The sequence below is a fragment of the Bombus affinis genome, chromosome 8 (genome assembly GCF_024516045.1).
Source record: "Bombus affinis isolate iyBomAffi1 chromosome 8, iyBomAffi1.2, whole genome shotgun sequence".
NCBI classification, from domain to species: domain Eukaryota; kingdom Metazoa; phylum Arthropoda; class Insecta; order Hymenoptera; family Apidae; genus Bombus; species Bombus affinis.
The window spans coordinates 11949345-11968372 of record NC_066351.1 but is presented as its reverse complement, the minus strand read 5'-3'; the positions used below and the strand labels follow the sequence as shown (position 1 = coordinate 11968372).

The 19028-nt window shown below is 50.3% G+C and overlaps 1 protein-coding gene across 1 annotated transcript in view; it reads left to right on the top strand.

Annotated features, from left to right (window-relative positions):
* The first annotated feature begins 126 nt into the window (after positions 1-126).
* LOC126919159 (inactive tyrosine-protein kinase 7-like) overlaps positions 127-19028 on the top strand; it is a 36142-nt gene continuing 17240 nt past the window's right edge. Inside the window, exons 1-2 of the mRNA XM_050727908.1 lie at positions 127-267; positions 8299-8601. Of these exons, the coding sequence (XP_050583865.1) occupies positions 228-267; positions 8299-8601 (343 nt within the window). The 5' untranslated portion in view covers positions 127-227. The remainder of the gene's footprint in view (positions 268-8298; positions 8602-19028) is intronic.

The following is a 19028-nucleotide window of genomic DNA, read 5'->3' as shown; positions in this document are numbered from 1 at the left end:
GGCGTGGGTTAGTGGCCCTCAGTATCACGCGTCGTTCCGTGGTGTTCGGTTGGACTGTTCTTGGTTTCGCGCAGTGTGTTGGTCGGTTGGCAAGCAAGCTTCACACGGAAGAAAAATAGAATGACAGCGACGTGAGGATTCTGATACACGGGAACGGTCTTCCTGCTCAGTCTCTCCCCGAGCGAGTTTCGAGCCGCGTGTTTCTTCAGGTCGAAGCCATCGGAAGGATGTGGCGTTTCGACGCAGCTACGCTTTTGCTCTGCTTTCGTGAGTACCGTATATACGTACAATATACGCACGTAACTACGATTCGAAGGATTCTTTCCCCACTCTCTCGAGGTTTACCCTTGTTGATGTCAGTGAATCGCAAAAAGACGGATGGGGAAAGAGCAACGATATTATCGACAGAAACGATTTCGTCTGTCGCTCGAAATCGTTTATCCCAAGTTTTACAATTCTTCGGTCTTATATCCTGCTCCATTGCTTTCTTCTTTCGCCGGCGCTGCTATAATTACGATTAATTGGTCTTAACTACGGCAACGAGCAATTTCATTGCTACTGCAATCTCTTTCTCAACGAATACGTTCCTCCGCGAACGTAATCCCGTGCCGAAGCGTTTATTCCAGATCGTTTTATTTGTAAATAATCTTGTCTTCATCTCATCGTTAATCGCGCGCCTCTTTTACGAACGTTCCATTCGGACGGTATACAAATTCCCGGAACGGAACATCAAAGGTTGGAAAGAACGTACGGAGGAAGAATATCGAGCATTGACTGATAATCAGAGAAGTGCGATGGCAAAGCCGCATCGATGGCCCTTTAACACTGTCGGCGAATTCGCCATTCGAAAAGAACGAGTTGTAGCTGCAATTTGCAGTCGGTAGGCCGAATCAGTCCTGCCGATCTCTGTGCGGCCGATGTACGACGATACGTCGTTGATAATGATGCCAATGCCGCTGCTGATGGTTAGTGGTGTTGGTGGTGTATCGTTGGCAGCGTGGTAGTCGGGTGGATGCTGGCTACGATCTTTCTCCATCGTCCATGATGCCGGCCGGTAACCCACTCCTGCCGCCTCTCTCTCTCTCTCTCCCTCTCTCTCTCTCTCCCCCCATCTCTCCCTCTCGAAGAGGAGAACCGGTTCGATAGCCATGCACACCTAGAAAGCGAATATACGCAGACTCGGCGGAAAAGGGGGGCCATATTACGTATCCACCTACCTAATATCGACGGTAACGTCGTATACGTGCGGCTGCACGTGTAATTAGTAGCGATGGCTGCGAACGCTAGTCGGACAAAGATGACACCGGCCGTGCAAGATACAAGAGAGATTTTCCTGGTCTTTTAAAAAATGCCAAACGACCGGCCGATTTACCTCTCGCCTTTGTTTACAAGACCGTTCACGAGCAACTCGTTGGTCCTTCGCTCGAAGCCTCGTTTCGCTCGTTTATCTCGCGATCTGTAAGTACGTATTTGAAGCGCCTCGAATCGATCTTCGCTTCGATCGCAAAATGCACTTTTAGCAACGCTATTCGGCAGTACGATTCAGCGGCTTAAATTTAGATCGGAGTTGAGGACGTTATAAAAGATGGAATGGACCGCGGTCCAAATAAAATTGCCGACTCGGACCATCTGGGCTGCATCTTCGATCGTGCCGCCTCTGGAAATTATTTAGCTACGCGGATGCTTTTTTGCGAAGCGTGAAACCGGCTACCGATAAAAACACGTTGGATACGTGTTCATAAATAACGATCTAAGGCGGGTCGAGGCAGCAGCGTTCACGGCGATGTTGCAGCGGCGGCATAAACAGGCTCGCGCGCGGGACTTTGATCGGTTTCTCGAACCGAGTCGAATCGGATCGAATCGACTCGTTGGCATGGATCGGCAAGGCGATGCAAGGATGGCGTGCAACGCACACGGCTTCTTCTTTAACGTGGTCGTGGTTGCCGATGGATGGATCATATCGCCGGTATCCCCGCTTCGCCCCACTTTTCCTTTCTCTGCCTGTTGCCCCGGTACCGACCACTTGGCTATTCATCTTGGTCCGGTGCTCCTAATTACACGTCTCGGGTTACGGATGAGAACGACCGTCCCGCCGTGCCGTTCGGAGACGTCCTGTGCCCTGAAAAGGGGTACCAGTACACTCGGGCTTTTTTCCTCGGTCTTCCTCTCTCTTTCTCTTTCACCTCTTTCCTTCGCCATCGACGGCGAGCCTCCTCGTCTCTCGTTCTTTCTTCCATGTCCTCCTCTCTCGGCTCTCTGTCTACGTCTTTTTTACGCTGCTTGCCACTAAAGGCCCTTTGTCCGTGGGCCGGCGTGCACGGCTATTTTATACACCGAATGTTATTCAACCTCGGAGTTACTTACTCTCTGTTTCTGTTGCTTTCCGCGTGGTCGTGCCTCTCTTTATCCACGTGCTGTTTCTCTTTCGTCCTAAAGTGTTTCTGAAACCGTGATGCCGGTCGGGTGGCGCGCAGCCGGTAAACGCACGCGACGAAGAAGGTAGCGAGAGCGGACGGGAGGGTTGCAGGGCAACGGGCCGAGGTACCAAGAAAAATTGTATTAGCCCTTTGATCCCTTGGCTGGTGGAACGACTCGCAAGAGAGCGAATAAAAGCAGAGGCCGCGCGTAATGCGGCTATTTACGCATAAAGGGCGAAAACGACGCTTTTCTCGGGGAACCGCGACACATCGTGCAAGGGCAGCCCGCGCTTCGTTCGTCGTTGGCTTTCGCGCGCCCATATCCTCCGTGCGAAATTACCAGCTTTCCCTTCTCCTCGGTCACACGAACTTTCGCCACCGCAACCTCGTCGCTTTCTCCAGGGTCCTGTTGAAAATGAAAAATTGCGCACGATGGAAAAAGCGTTACCGGTATTCCATGTAAACAAGCTCTGCTTCGATGTCCAACACTTTCCAAGATTTTCTCTTCCGTCACTTTCGCTGGCTCCTTTTCTTTGGCAAGGCCCGACTCGTTCGCAAGGTTTCGCGCGAACCGTGGCTCTCGTTCGTTCGTGTCGGTCGTTTTGTAAACGTTCTTCGCCGAGAAATTCCACCTTTGAACGAGTCGACGCATCGGCATCGCCACTGTGTTCGGGTGTAATACGGATAACAGTGGTGGCAATCGGAAAACGATAGGTCTCACAAACGCGATAATCACGGAAATGCAGCTAACGGGAAATGGAAGCAAAAACAAAGCTGAAAAGGGTGGTAACTTTCGGAGGATGTCATCGCGACAAATAGATAGCGTATCGTGGTTGATAGCGGAATATCCGGCGACGTGTATTTCGACAGGAAATGGCTCTTCTGCCGGCGTTTCGCTTTTTTCTCCGTCTGTTTTCCATTGCGAGCTGCGAGGAGCAGCAGGCTGTGCCTGAAAGAGCGTAAAACGCTTCGGCGCGGGCAAAAGCAGCGTTTGATGACCCGCGTGGAACGCAAGAGACGCGGATAATATATTTCGAGCAGGCGACGTACAACCCGATAGGCCTCTTTGAAATTTACTCGGGCGTCGTCGTTATACGCGCGCGACTACTGAAATATGCCACGCTCCGACCGCTCGATCGGCCTTTTCCGTTCGACGAATTCCCTTTGATTCGTGAATAATGCCGCGACCTGAATGAGACCGTCGTCGCGTATTCCTTCCGAGCTCGTTCGTGCTACCTGATTTTTCAATTTTTTACACGAATACCTCTCTATCGTCTACCCATCCCGATCGAGAATATTTTTCTTCTGTAGAGAAACGCGACGAATCGCGCCGTCCCAAACCTATCGTCAGTCCACTCGTGCTCGTCTCTTTCAACGCGTATCGTGTCTGCGCACTCGCGACACGCGTCTCGCCATATTCATAAGTGGATACGCGTAAGTTGCTAAGCGCTGTAGCGTCCAGGCGTCTGGAAACGTTCGCCCAACGAGTGGCCAACACTTTCCGCCGCGTCGCCTTTCTTCGCTGCAAGCGTTTTACTTTTGCTCGTTGCGGCGTGACCGCCTCCCTTTATATATAGTCTATTCCGCGAAATTTCGTTTTATTCGGACGCGTCGAATAACGGACGGTCCGAGCTCGGAGACGTTCGTTCGCCGTAAGGAATTTTTAAGGCAGAAACTTTATTTTAACGACGCGCGATAAGAAATTTCAAATGAGAGGGACGTGTTATCCCGCTGCTTCCACGCAGCACCACTAATTCGTCGTTCGCTTTTGTGTCGGTCACCGCGAAGCGCGACAGAGTGCCGTTACTTTTTCACTGTCAAAAGGGCGTCGCTACTCTAGCAAGCTGATCCTCGGCCGCGCGTCTTTCCTTCTTCTTCCCTTTCCTCGGTTTTCTTGGGTAGCGCGGCCGGCTCTTTCTTCTTTCTTCCTTCTATCTGTTTTTCTCCTTCTTTTCTTTTCCTCTTTTTTCCTTCCTTTCTCCTCTGGATTCTTTCTTTTTTTTTTTTTTAAATAAGACCCGACTTGCTCGCGTCGACACCCCGAGACGAAGAAAGGGGACTCTCAGCGTGCATTCAGAATCGTGAAAAACGTCCCGAGAGTGTGAATTTCACGCTACTCGGAGCGTCTGCAAGGCGGCACTCCGAACGCCATTTGTCCCAACGAGTGGAGGAGACGCGGCACACGTCGTGGCCAGGACCCTGTAGAAATACGCGCACGCTAACCGCCACTATGAATCTCGTCCTTTCACTGCAACTCACAAAACACGCGTCGAGCTTCGTCCTTTGTGACAACCGCGGCTCGCGCGTAAACGCTGACGCGTACATAGACAACCGCGGATCGCGTTGCGAAAATGCGCGCGTTCCACGTACGTCCGATGAATTATGTAGCGGCGCGCATTACGCTCGATATGATACGTAGGTTGACCATCGCGCACGTCGAAACCGTATTCGAAACGTGACAGTCGTCGCCGCTTTTGCGCGAGACGTTGCGAATTTTCTCCGCCAGCAGTTCGTTAGCGGGGTGTTTGGCAAAACGGTGAAAGGTAGAATTTTCCTGTAACACGGTCGGCCGGCTCGTTAATGGGATGGCGCGCACGCGTTCGCCAGCGGAATTTCAAGATGCCGGTAAATGGGCAACTCGACGAGCTGGCGAGGAATCTCGAAGAAACTCGAAAGGCATCCGGCTAATGATTTTTCGATTTTAACGAGCCGGTCGTTAGCGTGAGAGGCCCTGGTCGCTGGTGCGCGCGCGCACACGCCCGCGCTCGCTCGCTCCTGCTAACGAAAAGCTTTCGTAACGAGGCAAGTTCCGCTCGACGAGGTAGAACTTTCGTTCTCTTCCACTGTCGGCTGCGAATAGATGGTGCGCCGCGAGTAACAATCAAACATTTTTTGCCTTCTTTCTCCGACGATCGTTCCGAGGCGAGAAGCGATCTCTCTTATCCGGCAGAAAATAGCTCCGCTCGTTACTTTGAAGTTGGCCGGAAGTGGATCAACCGTGGAGGGAAAGGAGCGCGTCCTTTGCGATGTTCGGTGGTTTACGAGTCGGTTGGCCGTCCGCGTCGAGATCGTTCTGCTCTTCGTCGCACACGGAAGTGCAGCGTAGCTGTGTGGCGTGGCGTACAGGGACCGAAAAATCGAGCGGCTTGTGTAAACGCCATAAAGCGGCGCGAGCAGCTGCACACGTCGAACGAGAGAGGACGGAACGCGAGCTGGACCGAGAGACGTTTGCCACGGGGAGGAAAGTAATCTCGAGAGTAGGTCGTAAAAGCGGTCGTGTTTACCCCTTGGGAAGGTTCCAGGATCGGCAACGAACGACTCGGAAACCGACCCGCGTGCATTCTTTTTTTAGGATTCGGCCGACTGTCGTGGATAAGCTCGGCAGAGCGTCGACGTGCAGCGTCGCGAGCTCGTTTCAAAAGCAGCGCGTTCTTTCTCTTCTTCGACTCTCGGTTTTTGAGATCCCTCTCGGCCAAGCAAATCCACCGGAAGAGGGAGCATCGTCATTAACCACGGAGAGTCACGAGAGCGCGGTATGGAACCGAGTTCGAAATTTCGTCGAAAATTACCAGCTCGCTGGAATCGACCGCGCTGGAAATTACCGGTTCTTCGAATCTCCACCTCGCGCCATTCTTCCCCCTTTGTATTTTAAAGGATAATTTTGATCTACTACGAGATAATAACAGGATTCCCTGCCTTCCCCCGCAACGACACGGTTAAAATTTAGAAACGACCAAGAGGTCCGGCCAACGGTGTCTGGTACCTGGCCCCGCAATTAGGCCGGGCGGCTGACGCGGTCCCGAACCGAGGCAAATAAAAGAGCATTGGTCCGTTGGGATAGATTTACGACTGGGCATTACGGATCTGGCCATTCCTGGGGTTAACGTTTCGAACGAGCAGCGTCTCGAATCGCACGAAATTAACGTTAATCGACTTCCGTGAACGCAGCAGAAACCGTGAAATCGAACAACAAGAAAATTTCCATCAGGGACCGGGTTCTATTTTCATCGCGACTCGCATATCTCTTCGAAGGACTTCCCTTCTTCTGTTGGAGATCGTGGACAACGGGATCGAACCCTGATCATTCACGCGAACCCGCGTTATTTCGAGTTCACCGATAATGTCGCCGGCGAGGTAATTAGCTATCTCTGGGAAAACCGTTAAGCGTGAACAGAGCGAATACCTGGACGCATTGGACGGGCTCGTCGTTGACCGTGCACGTGTGTAGCTTGAATTCCAGCCATGGAAACGCAACAATCGATTTTCAGCTCGTGTACAGAGAGAACGTAATCTACACACGTACGCGAACGCGCCACAGTATACGTGTCGTATATACGTTGCGATGGATGTTTGCAAAATCGGCGATGCGATCGATCGATACGCCGAGAGTACGGCTGCGAATCGCGAGCGCGGACGCCTGCCGCTCGAGTTCCCAGCTTCAGACTCTTTCCTATCCATTTCCTATCCATTTTTTACAGCGCGGAAGCGGTAACGTTCGCGAAGCGAAAAAAATATGCTCGAACAGATGATTCTTGTTACGACTTTTTTTCTCTTTCCACTCGTTTTTTCTGACCGTGTTCCCTCTACACCGTTGTCCGTGTCCGCCTTTTGCTCTGCTCGCGTCGCCGCACCACCCTACCTGGTACAATGTGGTTCGTTTAATTTGCACGCCCCACTATTTGCAGCTCGTTCCCAACGTTTGTTCATGGACGTTGCTCGAGAGCGAGTTTTTCGTGTACGATTTGAGCACAAACGATTAAAAACTAGCCAACCTCTCCCTCTCCCCCCTCCTCTCCCTCTCTCTCTCTCTCTCTCTCCCAATTTACCGGCAACGTATCCATCTTGCTTTTTGTCTCGAATTCGTTGGAACGTGGAACAAATTAGAAGCCGAGTTTACCGATACGTGTCGGAATAAGATCAGAAGGTTTGCCTAATTAGCTCAGGAAGCTTAAATCGTTCCGTCTCGGTAGAGAAGCTTATTAACGAGCAACTAATAAGCTCGTTGAACGAGTAGACGTCTTTCTCTCGATAGCAGTCGCCCGGTGCGCACGCTTCAATACGTACTCCGCGAAGAACACCTGTCGCGTATTTCATGGATGTCATTCGGATATTATCTTCCTCTCTGGTTCTTCTTGCTCGACTCGAATCGTCGACGCGCAGATACCCGCGGCAATCGGCAAATTGTGCGGAATTACTCTAGGGACATGCATCTACGTTCGTATCTTGAAAACACAACGGGCGCAGGCACAGCTGGAAAAGAAGAGAGCTGATCGCGTATCGCGCGGGGTAATATTCCGAAAACAAAAACAGAGAAAAAGAAATCGTATTAAACGGTGCACCGAGAAACGAGACAGGGGGCGGCGTGCCAGAGGAAGACCTTTTTTGTTGGCGGATATCAAAGGACATCGATACAATAACGTTGCCCCGTGCTAATTATCAATCAACTTAATGAGAGATCCGCATTCAAAGAGCGAAGCTCTTGTTGCCATCCGTTTTACAGAGTTTCCTCGTCGAGCTGTTTATCGCTCGATTGTTACCGCTCTACTCTGGTAATTAACGATATTTTTAATAACGATACCATAACGCTCGTGTCGGCATTTCATCTTATCCCCGCGATTTCCAAACGATCCGGGGTGTCGAAGCGAAACTTTCCAGTTAAAATCCACCACGCGACCCTCGTTTTTAGCGGAATTTCCCAACGTTGTTCGTTCGCACGGTTCGGAGTCAAAGGATCCGCTGAATCGTCGGTGCAGAAAGAAACAAGCGTAATCACCGTATCGATGATTTTGTTCTCTCTCTCTCTCTCTCTCTCTCTTAGCTACGTTTCAATGGATGATAATTAAACGGAATCGTGTAACGTTCGATCGATGTGTTTGCACAGTGGTACCGGCATTTGGTCAAGACGGCAGCCTCTACTTCTCCGTGAGTCCCGGCGAGCACTCGGTCGTCGAGGGATCGCCGGTGCGTTTGAGATGCGAGGCGCAGCCCAGTTCGCTGGTCAAGTACTCGTGGAAAATCGACGGACAGCCGCTGGCGCCGAGTCCACGGCGACACCAGGATGGCGGCGACCTTCGCATCACCAGGGTGAACCGAATCCTCGACAGTGGCAACTTCGTCTGCGTCGCCACCCACGAGCAAACTGAATATTCCATCGAGAGTTCACCAGCCAAGATCGACATTCAATGTGAGTAACTTTTTTATGCTACTCGATTTCTCGCTAATTTGTTCGCCGAGAGTGCACGTCCGTTGCACGAGTAGTTACGTTCCACGATTAATTCGCCGACGTCTGTTTGGTCGGAGGCGTGAAATCCTGATCGATGAAAAAAAGAAAAAAAAAAAAAACGCGGTAGGATCGCGATACAAACGCGTTTAACGGCGCGGCGCGTCGCGCGAAATGGAACTCGTTTCTTGGCGCAAATACGAGAATTTTTTAACGAGCGCTAGCTCGCCGGCATTTAATTAATAACGTGCTCGTGATGGTGGGCGAGACCATCGAGAGATTAATCGCGTAGGTCTCGAGAGCGTGGCGCGAACCTCGCGTCCCGCGCGTGTCGTGCCTCACCGAAATGCGGCAAACCGGTATAATCCCGCGTTCACGGTCGCGTTGCTTAATCGACAAAGTGCGAGAGCAAGACGGAGCTTGGGAGATGAAACGATAGAACGAAGGAAGATGGGCGGTGGTAAGAGAGGACAGTCCCGAGACCAACGCCCGAGGGATTCAAAGCGACGCTACAACGGATTTCACCGTGGCTATGTTATTCTCACGGCACTTTTTAATCGCCCTTTCTCCGCAAAAGCGCAGATCAAACGCCTGCCGTGCAGAAATTACACGAGCCGAACGAACCAAAGAGAGACAAGCGAAACGAACAGAACGAACCGCGCCGATGGATAGAAGGGGGAAATCCGAGAGCAGGAGAAAGAAAAAGAGACCGAGAAAGAAGGGGTCGAAACGAAAGGGAAGCGCGGAGATAGGAATCGATTCGCGATAGCCTCGGCTGCTGAACTCGGCCACCGTGAGCTCTTTCGCCGTTCCCGCCCCTCTCGCGATTCCAATTATTCGCCAGCGCGACATTAATTAAGCAAGATAATTTGCTCTCGAACCGAGCTGCCCAATATGGCGTCTGTCGATGACGACGGCCCTGGGCGCAGACGTGTTCGTGTTTTAACGATTTCAAAACGCTCAAGGATCCCCGGAAAATAAATTCGTCGAGACGAAAGTTGTCGCTGATAACGACGACGACAACGACGACAACGACGACGACGACGACGACGACGACGACGACGACGATGGCAACGATGCTTAGCGTCGAGACGGGTGTGACGAGTTGACTGAGCGGAAGAGGAGAGAGGAAGCAGGAAAATACGTATAATGTTACTAGCGAGGTGCGCGAGTTGCTGGCATTTTTTTATTTGTATTTGAAAACGCACAAAATAGGTGCTTTCCGCGCGTAGGACGAGGGGGAACGAGCTAAAGTGAAAAAAAAATAAAATCGACGCGGTAACCGAGGAGGCGCGAACCGCGGTGCCGCGATATTGAATGAATAATGAAGAAATTTGCAAAAAAAAAGTACATATTATTAAATCGGGAAACCGTGGAGGACGGGAAAAGAAGAGAGAAATAGTGGTGAAACGGTTGCGGGGGCTGGCGAGGCAAGAGCGAGGAAAGAGAGAAACGACGTCAGGACGTCGTTAGCGTCCCGGCACCTCGTTATCATGTATCGTTTCGTAATTATTATTACACGCTGCTGCCAACCCGGTGAAGTGTACCGAGCACGAGTACATTTAGCGCGTGCTTAATACCCGTCGCCTGGCTCGATTCCTTTTGATAATTGCGATAAATATAATAATGATAATGACGATGGAACGTTTTCTTCGACTCGCCATGGTTGCAGCGTTTTCCGTCTCCTCCGTTCGCGAATGAATTTCGTCTAGGCATCGCGTAATTTCGTCCAACCGACGAACCACCCTTTCATCCGCGGATTCGCTCGAATCGTTTCGATGAAAGGGAATTATCCAACGGATAAAACGCTTATGGACTCAAATCGTCGATGCCGTCTAACGTTTATAGTTGTTTCCCGTTTGATTAATTAAATCCGTCTGGTGGTACCTTCGCAAAGGGTTATCGATCTTTGAACCGATGACACCGAGGGGACGTGTTTTTTGTTCGATTCGAAACGGAAACGGAAATCCCTATCGAATGCACGCGCTCGTTCAACAGCTGATTAATCTGCGTCTAATATCTAACCCCTTTGACAATTCGATACCGCTCGTCCGGTCGTCGATCCGGTTCTTTTCACGAAGGCCAAGGCCGTACAAGGCGTGGTCATTCACCGTTTCGCCGACGAAAGATACAAATGGACTAGCAACGGCAACACGTTCGCACGTTGCTTCTTACACGTCGTCGGCCAATCGTCGTTTAACGTTTCTACTGCGAAGATCTTGCAGCGTAGCGAGTCTCGCGAGCGACTTTAAAAATACGAGTAGATATTTTCTTTTAATTAGACGCTCCTGAGGATGTACAAGACGACTCGGTTAATCAGCTGAAGCGGTCTCGCTGCTACCGAAATTGCAGGAAAAGCTTGCGAGATTACGGTTATTCCAAAGTGTGGAGATATCGCGACGCTATTAGACCTGTTTATGGCGAAATTTCCAGAATTTCAAGGAATAAAGCTAGTCGGACTGGATGGTGCGCGTGTTTCGGGGCGCGCATTGTGGGCAAGCTTATTTCGGATAATCCTTTGAACACGCTCGATGCTCGAAATGTCTCCTCCGCTCGGATACCATATGCGTATAAACGGTACACTGGCGCATTTTGGCTCCATTAAATATAAGGTGCGCGTGTTGCGTTTTCCGATAGAACGCAAATGCGTTTTTCGCGTTTCATGAATTTTCGCGTAAACGCGCCACCCGCTGCCTCCCATTATCGATCGTTCGTTTTCAATCGCGTCGTATTAACGATCGCGTATAATTACTCGATACGGAAACAACGACCTGTAATCGTAGAAAGAACGTAATTAAACACGCGCGAGAGAGTTTGGAAATAATTTCGCGATATCGAAAAACAGGGTAGACGGAAACTCTGGTTTTTCCACCCTCGAAAGGTCGAGCGTCTGACGAGTGATCTCTCGAACACGCTCGGCGATGACGAGCTGGCCCGCCGTGAATATTCCGCGTACCTCGACGTGAAAACCATCCCTTTCCCTCTTTTAATTTCCAACCCCTCGGCTCGCGGCCACAGACCAGGCTACGAGGGACGGACGCACGGGGGGTAATAACACGCCGAGGAGGATCCTTTGTCCAAATAAAAAAATAACATCTCGCTTCGCGACGAGGAAGAGCCTGCTGCGATACGCGACAATGGATAGGAAGTTGTTCAGCCTCGAGCTACGGCATCCGCGAGGGTGTGAGAGTCAAAGTGAAACAGACAGAGAGGGACAAGCTGCGGGACTAGGGGCTGAATTCAGCGCGACTCGTATCCTCGACTTTACGCCAGATCCTATCTGATTTATACGCCGTGTACGTAGAACCGAGCGTGCTACGCCTCGTCTTGCAACGACTTCCTTTGCATCGGATGATACGCAAGACTCCTAAGAGACCGAACGAGTTATTCCACGCGCCACCGAGTTCGGTCCGTTCTTCCCTTTCTTTACGACCATTTCCACTTCGTTCGGATACGGTGCAAATCGATGTTGGGAATTCTAATGAAAATGACGGGCGGAATGGTAAAATCGTCGCCTCTTGCCGGGATAAACGCTCGTTCCTCTTGGCTCAGCGTAATGGTGAGCTCGCGGCGAAAAATATCCGGGCTATTAATCTCTATTTTTTCTTCCCTTTTTCCTTTCTTTTCCCGAGCAGCCAGATGATTCGTGAGATTTAACGGTTTAAGGGTCTCCGGATTGAAAGTGTTAACGCGATTCCGCAGACGAGTGGATAATGGGATCCAAAAGTGGCTTCAGCCACCGTGAAAAATCCTATGTCTCCGGCTTCTAATAGGGTTGCGGCCGCGACGAACGACCGCGGCAACCGTTCACGTTCTCGCCGCTCTTCGTTTACCTTCTTCGCGGTCTCGACCGGCAATTAAACCTCACGCATTGTGCGTAGTCGACAATAAGCCATCATTCTCCCAGGAATCTCATTTCCTCCGCCCCGTAAAGCGCCACTTTTCGATGAGCTCCGGTTGAACGAGTACTTTTGCTCATAGCTTCGACTTCATCCGGTCCTCGTCGTTGCGCTGCCTCCGGGAACAATCGTCGGCAGACGTTTCTTCGCCGCGTTGTCGCTGCTCGAGCGGTAAATAGCTCGCTTTGGAAATTCTATTCAAAGACCCCTCTCGCCTTCTGTTCTACTCGCGTTCCGAGATAATTCTTCGCCATTGTAATCGCGCGGATAATTTCGATCGCATTGTGACGCGATCGTCTCGCGGGAAAGTTAACTTTCGCGCCCACGTTTAATTTATTCGCTCCTTTCGTCCGGCTTGCACGCGTTGAATCCTTTGAGACCGGACGAATTAATAACCGCGACTAATTTATACGTTCGCGGCGAAACGTTGAATCGTAGCCAAGGTCTTCGTATCCACATTCTTGACTCGCGTCGTAGCACCGCCTGTGAACCTCGCGGCTGGCCGTATAACGCCAGGCCAAATGGCAATTAGGCTTCTCCTATTGTACACCACAACAATACCCATTTTTTAGCGGCTACGCATTGACGGGAGCAACGCGTGCCGACCCTCCTCAATACCACGATAAATTTACCGGTTCGCTTCAAAGGTGTGCGCTTCGATCCACGTTTCATCGGTATAATAATAACACCTGGCCGATAAATCATACGCGCGGAGCATTTAACGGACGATGAATTCGAAGAAAGGCGGAAGAATACCCGCTGCGAATGCGTTCGTTCCAGACCGAAAGCCAGCGTGTTTAACGAATTTTGCAACATCGCTGTAACTCGCGAGACTCGGGATCGTCTCGAATCGCCATACAACCGCACGCGTTCGCTCCATTCACGTTCTAACGACTTTTATCGCGATCACGGGCAAGTATTTACTCGAGCCGTCTTCATTCGCGATGTTTTCTCGCAGCGAGAAAAAAGAAAACGAAGAAAGCGTGGAATAAACAAAACAGCGCCTCGGCGAAGCTTCGAATTATATCTGCTTTAAAGGGAGGAAATGCGCGAGATCTCGAGGCAAGCCTACCATAGGGATTCTCCGGTTCTTTCCCCGTCCTCGTGTTCTCTTCTTTCCTCTTACTCCCGGTCGGTCGCACGCAGGTGGAGAACTCAATTCAGCGAGGGTTTGCTTGCATTTTCATTGTCTCGCCTTCGTGCGGGCTGCGCGTCGTCGTTGCCGTCGTCGCCGTCATCGTGGTCGTCGTCATCCTCATGGTCGTCGTCGTCGCCGGAGAGCGAGCGCGAGAGTCGCGAAAAGAAAGGGACGGAGGAAGAGCACGTGAAGCTGAAGAGGAGAAGGAAAGGCCAGGAAGGGATGGGAAGGGGTAGTAAGCTAATCGTTGAGGCTGTAGGCAGCCCGGGGCGGCTGCATTTTTAAAAACACTACCACGGATGCTCGTCGTGAACGCGTACCACGAGAAACTCTTATTCTCTCTTTCTCTAGCTATCCTTTCCCCGGCTCTCCCTTCGTCCTTTCTTTATTTCCCTTCTTTCGTTTCTCCAGCTTGGTATATCCCGTTAGAGCTGTGTTGGTGCATTGTGCCGAATGAATTGCAGTAGTGCACCGTCGTGCAATGCTTCGCACCCGTGTACGGCTCCCGGGCTACTCTCGAGTGACCCTAAAATAAAAAAGGATGCAGAGCGAGCGCTACCTTGGTAAATATCGCTTTCACGGTGTTTTCGCGTTTTGTGCGTGTCGTTCCCCTAAAGCGTTTCTCGTAGTCTGCCTCGATTCCAGGGAAAGGTCGTTATACGCGTACGTATTATAGGTACTTTTCATTCGTTGACAATCGTCAACGTGAGTTAAATTCTCGTCAGAGTTTCGCGAATAGCGCCAGGCGAATAGAATAACCGAATGACCCTTCGGTGCGATATGTCGAGGATCTCGCGTACGGTTCGCTCGGATGGAGATTGGAATAACGGAAATACCTCGGCCGATCCAGGTTTTCTCCGTGATATTTCCTTTCCTACGTACGTACGTATCACTCGAAAGAGAAGAAATTCGTTGAGCCCTGCCGCGATTTACCCGGTGCTTGCCAAGCGTTCCCGGTCGATTTGTTTCGCGCGACTTTTGTCTCGCACGGCGCAACCCCTGTCTGTCAAATTACCGTCATCGAGGCGAACAATCGGGGCCAAGTACACACGGTGAGGCATTTTAGCCGGGGAGCACCGTAATTATTTCTCGCGCTAAATGAACCCGACCAATATACAGTGGAACGAAAAAAAGAGAGTGTGTGCGGCTCGTTGCGCGTAGAAATAAAAAAACGGAGCGTGCAGTGCCAAAAGAGTGCGAGATATCTAGCAACAGGGGAGTAGGTACGAAGGAAAAAGGAAGCGAGGAAAGAAAAGGACGAGAAGCAGTGCTAGCAGCGAGGTGGTCGACGAAAGAAAAGAGCGCAAATAGGAACAAAAAAAGAAAAGAAAAAAGATACGCGATAAAAGGGAAGGAGCCACCCTGTCGCGAGAATCTGGCCGATGAATAAGGAAGATCCTGGGCTCCCCATTAATTACGCTCCTTACTAATTAACCTTGCGCGCTTTCCCCTAATTAGTTGTACGGTTCGCGAAGGAAAAAAGCTGGCGCGCATAAGTTGTTCGAGCACGTTTAAGCATCGACGATGGTGACTCGTGTCGCGAAACAGAAACAGACACCTGTTCATCCGGTAAATCTACCGGAGCGAGTCGTCTGAAAAAAAAAAAATGGACCGACGCTCGTTTCGTGACGCGTCGAGAAACGTTCGACGCTCGAATTCCATACGCTGTACATCCACGCGAATGGAGTACGAATATACGAGAATGTCGCGCGATGAACGAGAAAGAGAGAGAGAGAGAGAGAGAAAGAGAGCGAAGAATTAACGGCCGCCACTCGGGAAAACCACCTGCAAAATCGACGCGCGACCGTTTTATTTCCTTGCTCGAAGCTCTCGCGTTCAATGTAAACGGTGCGGGAAATCGCGAATACCGCCAAACCGAATTTTTCAAGGGAAAAATAGATAGCCGCACGATAAAAACGGGGAAAATACCGGAGCCTCCGGAATTGGTTATTTCATGGGACACGACGAATATATTTTTCATATTACGCTGACGTCGGCCAAACGACGCTGCCTCGAGTCCCCTTGGACGCCGGTTTACCCCTTCTCTCCATCTGCTCTTTTATCGTGGAAAAAATTGTTTCCTCTTCTTTCTCTTTTTTACTCTTTTCCGAGACCTGGCGATTTCGTTAAATACGACGCGGTTCAACAATTACGGCTCTCGAACGATCGTTTTGACGTTTGTTTCGTTCGGTGAAGTTGTCGAGAAATCGAAACGCCACTTCGAAGGCTATTAATTTCGTGGCGGTGCAACGGTGCGCCGAATGCATCAATGGATGCAGATATGTATCGATGGATGCATCTCGATCCTTGGGAATTAGGGAGGCGCGCATGCAGACTCCGCTATCATTACGAGATGCTTCTCCTTTCTCCCTCTTTCTCCCTCTTTCTCCCAACGGTGCTTACTCGACTGAGCGAAAGGGAACGAACGATCCATTTACGTTCAGATCGGTCGGAAATGCAGTCGTTCCTTATCCGCTGCCGCGTTTAAAAGGATCTTCCTTTTAAGCGTGACGCTTGAAAAACGCCTACTTTTTTCCTAAATTAAAAAGCGATATATTTGTTACACGTATCCTTCTGCCAATTCCTAGACTTATTCTGTCATCGTTTCGCGATGCAATAGTTTTTTTTTTTTTTTGGTACAAAGAAATATCCATTTGTTACGAAATAAGAGCAACATGAAGAGGGCGTCCTTACGATGCTCCAAATTTTCATTTCCGGCTAACGAAAGTCGCCGACCCATAAAACGAAACTTGTTTCTCGCCGACACGTCAGTCTGGTGTTCAAGTCGTTTTTCCTGTCGTGAGAGAACTTCTGGGGACGTGGTCGTCAGAGAAATCGCACGACTGAGCAATATTTTTTTTTATTTCATCGTTACCTCTCTAACCTGTTATCCGCCCTTGTTCTCCGCGCCCTCTTCCACCTTTTTCTTTTCTTTCCGCCAGCCCTCTCCTATCCTGCAATCTTGCCCTCTGCGTCCGATTCTTTTTTCGATTCGTAGTTACCGCGTACTCGTAAAGGCCTTGCAGACGGCGCGTTTCATTATTTTCCTAAATCGATAAAAGGGGAAAAAAGGATATGCCGGCGTTGTTAAACAACGCGAAGAAAGGAAAGAGCAGTGAGCACGAATTTACAATGCACTCGAATTCTGTTACGTGGGTCTAACGCGGGAGCTTGGTACACTAAGCATCGACCGCCGCCACGCGCACATTGTTTGGCTCAATTTCACGCGAGAAAGCGAACGAGCTAGCAGGCGCTCGACCCTCGAACTCGAGCACAGACTGGGGACGGAAGTGATCTCGCCGTTTCTGATTTTCAGTCGCGACAATGGTCGCTTTTGTTCCACGATCCGGCATCGCGTTCCTACCGAGATCCGCTTCGAAAAAGGGTGTCGCGCCGAACCACGATCGCTACACTGCCAGCGCGAATCAGAAATCACTCTTGAGAACCGCCATCGATGTTCGATCTAGCATCCGATGTAAAATCGAAATTTCCGCTCGCCGATGTTATCGAGATGCTGCCTACCCGGTCCTTTATCCTCTTGTCCCTTTCACGTTCGCTTTTCGCCTCGGCCTCCTCTCGCTTCTCGGTTTTCACCTTCCGCAAATCGATGTTATTTGTGGCGCGGATACAACGACGCATTTGCACAGCCGCAAATTTCATCCATCTTTCTGTCTCTCGAATAGCGAGAAAGCAATATCGACAGCGAAATCCTGATCTTTAGATCGGTTTTACGATCGCTCGGCTGTGATGCGTTTCCTCTCGGATAGCGCGAGACGAAATGCAATTGCGGGATGTTAGCCGAGAAGGAGAGTTTGCTCTTTGGTTGGAATTCCGAAGAAAACGGGGGATATCTTGGTCGTTCGTTACGTCGCAATTCTCTCCGATGTTTACCCTAACTTTGTGATCGATCTTGCCGTCTGCAATCACGAGAACTTTCGTCCCTTCACTTTCCACGCTCCTTCGTCGTTCATTTGCGCCAAGAGTCGTGAAAACCAATCGTCCCTGGTAAATTAAAAACGTAATAATTTCCTCGCGCTACTCTGCTCTTTCCTTTTTCTTTCCTTTTTTATCCTTCTTTTTTTTTGTACCGCGTTGTGGAAGCGTAGAGAGGCGAGCGTGACCGTAAAGGAAAAAGAGAGGCAAACTAATTTATCTTGGCGTTCCGATGTCTCTCGACTTGGTGGGTGTATCGGTGTGTATCTGGTCGCAGATACGCGACACTATTTCCAGCAATTTTATCTGGCAACGCGACTCTCGTTCGGAGAAACGAGCCGAAGCGATGAGCGGCTCGAATCGATGCTCCCGCCGTCTGCATCTTTCTGTCACCCGCAACCGCCGCCTCTCTTTCGTTTGTTTCTTTCAAGCCCTGCGAGAGATTCTTGTCGTAATTGCAATATATGCGCGTCGCGGTGAGATTTCATTCGAGAACAGCCTATAGCTGGTAAAGCTTGTCCGACCACTTCGGAATCGGTCAAAAGGCCAGGCAGACTGCTCGAAAAGTAATATCCGCTCTTTTTCGCCTCTTTTTCGCCGCGCGTATGCAACCAACGTTTCTATTTCACGCCATGCGGCAAATCGTTAGAGAAAACTCCCTCTCTCTCTCTCTCTGTCTCTCTCTTTCTCTGTGTCTCTATTATTTCGTTTTTTCTTTTCCAACGGGAATTTGTCAAAAGCTCGGTCTCGTTTGCTACTTCTTTGAGACCGCGCGTCTCGATTTAATTATATGATTAACCCGGTAAAAGTTTCAAAAAGAGGAAAACAAACGGCGCCTTTGTGCTGCCGGATACTATAGACTTTTTATGGAACGTTGCGCGGCGAACAAAGAAAAAACAAACGAAACCACCAGACACACGCTTTCGTTCCGTTCTATGGAAGTTAGTTGGCTTTTCAGTACGCACGGCTAAAGAGGCGCACGGAGCTGCACTGGTCGAGTTGAAACGGCCGATGAAGCGTACACCTGCCTACAGTTTGTTTTATTGATTTATACGTGCTCAAATATACCGGCAACATTTACTCGGCAAACAGTACGACTCGATGTTCCATCGCAGCGTCTAAGATTCTCTCTGCAAGCGATGAAAGCGGTATTCAGCTGGCCGCTCTGTTTGCCTTACAATTACCAATCGCGCCGTAGAAATATACCGAGTTGCTTGCAAATAGATTTTTAATTGAAGCCCGCTTTAAACCGTAGACGACTTCATGGTGCCCCCCTCGCCCCTTGTTCTCCTCCGACTTTATGTAGGCGATGTCTCCCGGCTCGATAAGACGTCGAGAATGCGAGGCTAGTCAGGGAGAGAGAGAGAGAGAGAGGAAGTTGGCGCGATCGAACGTTATTAAATTATACCGAAGGGCTACCG